The 8,463-nt window shown below is 35.3% G+C and overlaps 1 protein-coding gene across 1 annotated transcript in view; it reads left to right on the plus strand.

Moving 5' to 3' along the window:
- Positions 1–8,463, plus strand: part of MSR1 (macrophage scavenger receptor 1) — a 42,441-nt gene that overhangs the window by 13,527 nt on the left and 20,451 nt on the right. Inside the window, exon 5 of the mRNA XM_007958030.2 lies at positions 543–729. Coding sequence (XP_007956221.2) covers positions 543–729 — 187 coding nt within the window. The remainder of the gene's footprint in view (positions 1–542; positions 730–8,463) is intronic.

An 8,463-nucleotide genomic window follows, 5' to 3' on the forward strand; every position in this document is an offset into this window, starting at 1 on the left:
TATTACTCTATAAATGTATATACATGCATGCATATAAATACATGTAAAATATATATGTATATGAAAACATAACATTATTCTTAATGTTCAGTATTACTGAGAATGGTGATAGTAAACTTTAGCCATCATTGTAAAACAGTTTGACGGACAGAGAAATTATATTCACACAATAGAAATATGTTGCCACTCTAAGTAATAATAAAAAGAAATTTCACTTCAAGGTAAATTTAAGTCATATAAAAAATTTTTTATTTAATTTTGAGTATTTTGATATTTAGATTTGAGAATACAAGCACACCTTAATATGTTGAACTCATTTTGGTGGGGTAGGTGTAAACACTGAGTCATTTAGTCAAAAAGAGGAAATGTGTCAGAACTAAACAATTATATTTTTTAAGTTCTTAATTCTTGTATTCTTATTCTGCACTATTTCTGTAATATTATCTACTTTTTAAAACTTGAATTTTCAGTGCTTTTTGAACTTATATAGTTGATAATTATATGTGTAACCCAAACCATGGATACTCACTTTTGTTTCACAGGAAATCAGAAAATTAGAGGAGCGTGTGTACAATATGTCAGCAGAAATCAAGTCTATGAAAGAAGAACAAGTGCGTTTGGAACAGGAAATAAAAGGAGAAGTGAAACTATTGAATAACATCACTAATGATCTCAGACTGAAAGACTGGGAACATTCTCAGACACTAAGAAATATTACTTTAATTCAAGGTAAAGTATCTTTGCATTCCTCCAGAAAATGATACATTACAATGTACTGATATATGCAGAAATTTAAAGGTCATAATCCTACGGTTTAAAATAAATTATTGTGAGTATACATTTTCTATTCATACACAAAGGAAGGAATCTTATGATCAGGACATGGTAACATCACCAGTAGTTTGAATATTTTCAACAGAAGGAGATAAACAAATGAAATATCTCATAAGAGCTCATGAGTTGTTCATTGCTGGAATCATACCACATGTACTGAAGAGGGGTATTCATCCTCTGATTGTGGGTACAAAGTTCTCTACATGTACATAATCATGTTTGTTAATTCTGTTCTCAAAACTTCCAGGTTCTCAATTACTTCTTCTCTGATTATATTATTAATTAGAAAGGTATTCTGAATTCTCTAAAATAATGGTACATGCACCATTTCTTCTTCAGTCACTGTTAGTAGAACAAAGTGAATTGAATCATAGTTTTTATTAAAATATGTATCATGGTATATTTTGGAGTAGCTTTTAGTTATTATTTTTATTATAAATATTTTTCCATCTTTTGCTTTCTACATCTTTGTATCTTTTGCTTTAGCTTGTCTCTTGTAATGAAGATTTATCTTGATTTTTAATTTTTTAAATGCAATCTGACAAACTTTTCCAATTGTATTAATTTTGAAAAACAAAAATACTACTTTGTGCATTATTTTTGTTCCATTTGTTCCATTCTTTTGCATTTCTTTCTTGACTATTTTTTGGATTGAGATGTTTGACTTCTTATTCCATTCATTTCTACACTGGTTTTGAAAATGTTTAGAGTCATTTCCATGTTGTTGATTTTAATGCTTGAAATTTTGCCATAGAAATTTATCTTAAAAATAAAACAGCTAATGTGGATTTGTACACCTTAGCCTTCTTAAAATATACAAGGCACTTAAAATGCTTTGTCTGATCATCCTCTTCCCTGATCTTTTTTGTTATAATTTATTTCCATGTTACACATTTTTAAACCAAGAATTTATTCTTATTAACAGATGTTTAAAGATTTTATTCCCCTGGTTTTCCTTGTTGTTCTGAAACTGACTGCCATCAATCTGCCTGTCATTCTCTTTGTCTTTAATATCTACAGTTTCACTAATCTGTTTTTGTAGTGATTTAATCTATTAATGTCAGTATTTGTTGTACTCAATGTATTTGTAGACTTAAATATATCGTCTTCTAACATTATCATCTTTAGTCTATTTAAATGTTGCTTCAGAATTCTTCTTCTAATGAATTTTATTGAAATATAATTTATGTACAGTGAAATACACAAAACTAAAGTGACATGAGTCAATGCATTCTTTCCCATCCCTGGCAACCAACAAAGAAAGTTTCTTTCCATATATTAACCCTTCCTTGTCCCTCCACAACAACAAACTAATACTATATTTGCCCTTCTGTGATTGATTTATTTCACTCAGCATAATGTCCTCCAAGTTCATCCATATTACGCAGTGTTTTGCTGACTCTACATTATTCTTTAGTGTTGCATAGTATTCCATTTTGTGTATGTACCATAGTGTGGTTACACATTCTTCTGCTGATCAGGACATAGGTTGTTTCCATCTTCTTGCTTTTGTAAATAGTGCTGCAATGAGCACGAGGGTGCATACATCTGTTCCTGTCCTGGCTTTCACTTCTCTAATATATATATACCTAATAATGGGATTGCTGGGTCAAATGGTATCTCCAATTCCACCTTTCTAAGGGATCACAATACTGCTTTCCATAGTGGTTATATCACTTCACAATCCCACTGGCAATGTATGATAGTCTCAATCTCTCCACATCCCCACCAGTATTTGTTAATTTCTGTCTTGTTGAACCTTGTCATAGAAAATGGGTACCTCATTGTTGTTTTGATTTATACCTCTCTGATGGCCAATGATCATGAACATCTCTTCATGTATTTGCTGGCTGCCCGATTATCCTCCTTGGTGAAGTGGCTGTTCATGTCATCTGTCCATTTTTCAATTGATTGTTAATCCCTTTGCTGTTGAGACATTAGAGTTTTCTAGAAATTTTAGAGAAAAGTCCTTTGCCAGATACATAATTATTGACAAGTATGAAGTTGTTGCTCTTATTTTGTTAATGTGCTTTTTAGTGGTGTTGTTGATTTCTTTGTTCCATAATTTTCTGTGCTGAGCCCTTTTGTTTATGAATCGTGTTATCACTTCCTTCATTGCTATTGTTTTAGTATTTGCTAAATATTTGTTCTGGTCCTCTTTTTCATTTTGATGTGAAGGTTTATCATTTTTCTTTGATGTTGCCCTGTGATTTATAGTTTTCTTCCCAAGTTTAGAACAGTCCATTCTATCTTGTAATTCTCTTGACTTCCCTACCATTTAGAAGTTCTGTAACTACACATTTTTTTCCCTCTTTTTGGTTTGTAATTGTCCTCATTTGTCCATTGATGTCTCTGGTTCCCTGTTTACAATCTTGTAAGTTTATTTACTTTGGGTACTTCTATAACTGGGTTGGTTTCTGGGTTACGTCGATTCTCTTCCAACAAATCTTTGACAACTTTTTCTGTGGTTTTATTTGTCTCTTCTTGTTCTGGAATTCCAATGATCCATAGGTTATTCCTTTTGTTGGTCCCACATGAACCTTAGGCTTTCTTCATTTTGTTTTGATCTTTTTTCTGATTCCTTTCCAAAAAAGGATTGAGCTATTTGCCTTGAATCTCAATAATTCTGTCTTCCATTGATTCAATTGTAGTCCTTTGCCCTTTCAATGTGTTAATTATTTCTGAAAATTTAGAATTAATCTTCTGGATTTCTGCTGTAGATTTTGTATCATTTCTAATTTTCATTTATTTTGTCATTTTGTTCTTGTACTGTCTTTCAAAATTGTTCTAAGGTCTTTTCTGCATTTTCCTCAATTTTGTCAGTTTTCCTTGATCTCTCAATTATACCTAAATATAATTCTTTTGAATTTCTTTTCAGAGTTCCAATGCTATGTTTTCCTCAGGGATATGTTTTGGGTCTGTATCCTGGTCCCTTGTTTCTCCTGGTTTATCTTGCTTCTTTCTGTGGACTGTGATGCTTTGTTGTCTCTGAGGCATTGTGATGTTTTTGTGTTTCTATTTAATTGGTGATTGTATATTGAAGTGACTTGCCCACGATTTTTGTTTTCTTTGTATGTTATCTATGTAAGCAAGGTACTGTCCTATGCTCCTCTATTTGCTAGATGGCAGAACTTATACACTCAATACCTCTCTCCTTTCCCATTGTCAGTCTCCCATATGTCCCTGCTATCGTTGACAAACAGAGCCTATTCTTGTTGTTGTTGTCATGTGCCCTTGAGTTGGCCCAACTCATAGCGACCCCTCCTTGGGAATCTGGATGAGAATGCTGTCACCTTAAATATCCAAATGGCCACTGTTTGTAAACATTCAAAATGACTGTGCCTTTGCTCACTTTAATAATCCAAAATGGCCACCACTTGTAAACAATCAAAATGGCTGCACCCTCTGGACAACAGAAAGTCCACAGCTCAGGTTGTCTCCCTCCTTGTTTTTCCCTTCCTAATCTGGTGGTGTAATGCCTAAGACATTTGACTGCTAACCAGAAGGCTAGCCACTCCTCAGAAGGAAGGTTGGGCAATCTGCTTCCATAGTGATCCTGCCTTGGAAACCCAAGGAGGGGTAGAAATGAGTCGAATCCAACTGAATGGCAGTACATTGCATTAGTCATAGGCCACCAGTACAGTTGTTCCTGCAGCCTTTGGCCACTATGGCTGATCTTTAAGTCAATTCTCAGGTCCCAACACCACTTAGAAATATTCAGGCTATTTGTGCCAACCCTCTCTGTACTCACTGTTTTCATTCAGGTTTTCCCACTAGTTAATGCCTCTTCCACTTCTGTATACTTCATTTCAAAGCTCAGGGCTCTAGGATTGTCTTCTGTATCTCTGTCAATTGGTTTCTCTTTTCTTTGTTGAAAACGGTGTATGTACCTTGTCTGCCTATTCTTCCATCTTACCGGAAGTCCTTCAAAATTCTCTTTATCTTTTCTTCTTTAATTAAATTTATGTTAGATCTTCTTCTGTCTTCCAGGTCCTGGTAAACTCACTTTCATATTTTCATCTTTTTGCCTCATTAGTTATAAGAGAAATAGAAATCAAGAACTCCATGAGATTTCATTTTATGACCACTAGCTTAGAAAAATTAAGATGTTCAATAATCCAAGGACTGACAGTGAAAAAAGTATTTTTTTAAAGTCCCAGAAAACTAAAGTAAATAATAGGCATTTACAAATAAATATCTTTGTAATAACAATGGCTGATTTTAAAATGCAAAAAATGATAAACACAAAATTCAGTTTCTCATTGAGAAAGGAAGTTTCATTGAAAAGGGTGGGGAGCACACAGGTGGGCCCTGTTTCTTAGTAGTGAAGTTGCATGGTTGTTCTCTTTATTATTTTGCCTATAGCTATCTTATACAGTGTATGTTACATATATTCTTTGATTATTACATTAAAGTAAATGATAAAGAAAATTTTGAATTAATTAGTTTCCTTCTTACCAATTAAGAACTCCACTAGTATTTCAAATAAACATTCAACACTACAAATCGATCTTGACTCTTGACCAGGTCACCTTTTTTCATCTCTCCAAATCTGCTTTCCCAGTCTTTTCTGTCAGTTGCATGACTAGCCAAAGGATTCTTCATTCCAAGTTGGCTTTGAGGCCATCTTTCACTTCCCATTTTCTCTTACCCCATATAACCAATGAGTTCTGATAACTCCTCTTTCATACAATATTTCAAAGAAAGACAAAAACACTTTTCACCATCTCCTCTACTACTCACCAAAAATCACAGTCACTCCTATCAAGTTGATTCTGACTCCTAATGACCCCTATTGGATTTCCAAGGCTATAAATCTTTACAAAAGAAATCTGTCTCATCTTTTTTTTTTTTTTTTGGTGGAGCAACTGGTGGGTTCAAACCATTGACCTTTTGGTTAGCAGCCAAGTGCCCTAACCACTACACCACCAGAGCTCCTTCCTCTACTACTACTCTAACTTAAACCACCAGCATTCCAATCTGGTCTACTGAAGCAGATTTCTCATTGGTCTACCTGCATCCACTCTTAACCCTTTAATTCATCCTATATAGCTCACATGTGTGTGTGTGTGTGTGTGTGTGCATGTGCATGTAAAATCTTGTCTCTTTCATGATTAAAATCCTCCTCTTGGAATAAAATCTAAATATCTACTTGAGCTGGTACCTGTGCACTTCTGTACTCTCATTTTCTAACCCTTCTTTGTCATTCTCTGTAGCTTGGAAATATATAAGGATGACAATGATATTAAAAGGATATAAACTATAAGTATAAGAGGACATGCTAGTTTCACTTCTTCCTGTCCTTAGGAAATATTAGACTCCTTCTCTCCTCAGATTTCTACTTATTTGGCTCCTTCTCCTAAGGCTCCACTCAAAATCACATTTTTAGAGATAACTTTTCTAGCTTCCTATTGTCCTCTCTTCCTTGTTATTTGCTTTAACTTCCTCATAATGCTTATCACTACATGAAATTATTTCAGTATGCATTTGCTTATTTGTTCATCATGCGTCTTCTTTAATAGTACCATGATTAAGCACATTGACTCTCCTGTTTATCTCTCTGTACATAGAACCTGTTACAGTGCCTAAAATATTGGTGGTGTGTACATAAATAAGATATCATAGCTGTTGTCAGATGGATCTTGGCTCAAGGAAGGGAATACCAGAAAGATGTTTACTTGTGTTTTATTGACTATGCAAAGGCATTTGATTGTGTGGATCATGACAAATTATGGATAACATTGAGAAGAATGGGAATTCCCAAGCACTTGATTGTACTCATGAGGAATCTGTACCTTGACCAGGAGGCTGTCGTTCGAACAGAACAAGGGGACACTACATGGTTTAAAATCAAGAAGGGAGTGCGTCAGGGTTGTATTCTTTCTCCACACTTATTCAATCTATATGCTGAGCAAATAATCCAAGAAGCTGGACTATATGAAGAAAAACATGGTATCAGGATTGGAGGAAGAATCATTAACAACCTGAGATATGCAGACGATACAACTTTGCTTGCTGAAAGTGAGGATGACTTAAGGCACCTACTGATGAAGGTTAAAGAATACAGTCTGCAGTATGGATTACATCTCAACATAAAGAAAACAAAAATCCTCACAACTGGACCAATGAGCAGCATCACAATAAATGGAGAGAAGATTGAGGTTGTCAAGGAATTCACGTTGCTTGGTTCTACAATTGATGCCAACGGAAGCAGCAGTCAGGACATTAGACGACGTGTAGCATTGGGGAAGTCAACTGTGAAGGAACTGTTTCAAGTGCTGAGGAGCAAGGATATCTCATTGAGGACTAAGGTGCACCTGACACAAGCCATGATATTTCCAATCACCTCATATGCATGTGAGAGCTGGACAATGAATAGGGAAGACCGAAGAAGAGTTGGTGCTTTTGAGTTGTGGTGCTGGCGAAGAATGCTGAAAGTACCGTGGACTGCTAAAAGAACTAACAGATCTGTCCTGGAGGAAGTGCAGCCAGAATGCTCCTTGGAAGCAAGAATGGCCAGACTTCGTCTCACCTATTTTGGTCATGTTGTAAGAAGGGATCATTCCCTGGAGAAGGATGTCATGCTTGGTAGGGTGGAGGGTCGACGAAAGAGGGGGAGGCCCTTCATCAAGATGGACTGACATGGTAGCTGCGACAATGATGTATAGCAGGGATTGTGGGGCTGGCGCGGGATCGGGCAGTGTTTCGTTCTGCTGTGCATGGGGTCGCTATGAGTCGGAAACGACTAAACAGCACTTAACAACAACAACAAAAACATAAATAAGTGTTGAATGAATAAGTGAAGCAAGCACTTCCTCCTTATTAAGTGCACTTGTTAGTGGCAGTGTCATTCTTTCAGGTGTCCAAGTTAGAAACTTTACTCATTTTTCACTCTTTTTCCCAAGTCTACGACTGATTTCTAGGTTCTATTTTGTGTATCCTCTTTTAACTTCTTTATATTGTTGTATAAATTATTCTTGTCACAACTCTCCCATACTATTGTAATTGTCTGCCAATTGTTTCCTGCTTTAACTTTCCAGACTATAATACTTTCTCTATTCTTATTAGAAATATATCTTTCCTAAAGGGAAACCACAGATTGCAAAAAGCCTCTTTATAGCTTCTTCATTAAGGATACATTCTTCTCTGTTGCAGCCAAGGTCTTGTACAATGTGTCTCTTGCCTAATTTGCTTTTCTCATATTTCTGCCTTTTCTCATTTGTGCTTCTAGTGTTTCAATCAATTTTACTGTGCTTCTAACATACTCTGTAGTTTCAACATCCTGGCTCATGCCTTTTCCTTAACCTGAAATAATAAATTCATTATTCTTCTTGTGTCTGTAATATCTTATCCTATCTATCTATCTATCTATCATCATTCAAGACCTATCTAATACGCAATGTCTTAACATGAAATCTTCTCTAGCTCCACAATAGTAATAATTCTGATGACATTTATAGGTAGCTTAATATGGAAAATTAAGTATTATTTTATAAGAGAGAAAAATACTTAATATGATGATGATGTTGTTGTTGTTTGCCATCAAGTCGGACCTGACTCATAGCGACCCCTCCTTGGGTTTCCAAGGCAGTATCACTACGGAAGTAGATTGCCCCATCTTCCTTCTGA

This window comes from Orycteropus afer, unplaced genomic scaffold, assembly GCF_000298275.1.
Source record: "Orycteropus afer afer isolate SDZICR_OR568_19922 unplaced genomic scaffold, OryAfe1.0 scaffold00837, whole genome shotgun sequence".
NCBI classification, from domain to species: domain Eukaryota; kingdom Metazoa; phylum Chordata; class Mammalia; order Tubulidentata; family Orycteropodidae; genus Orycteropus; species Orycteropus afer.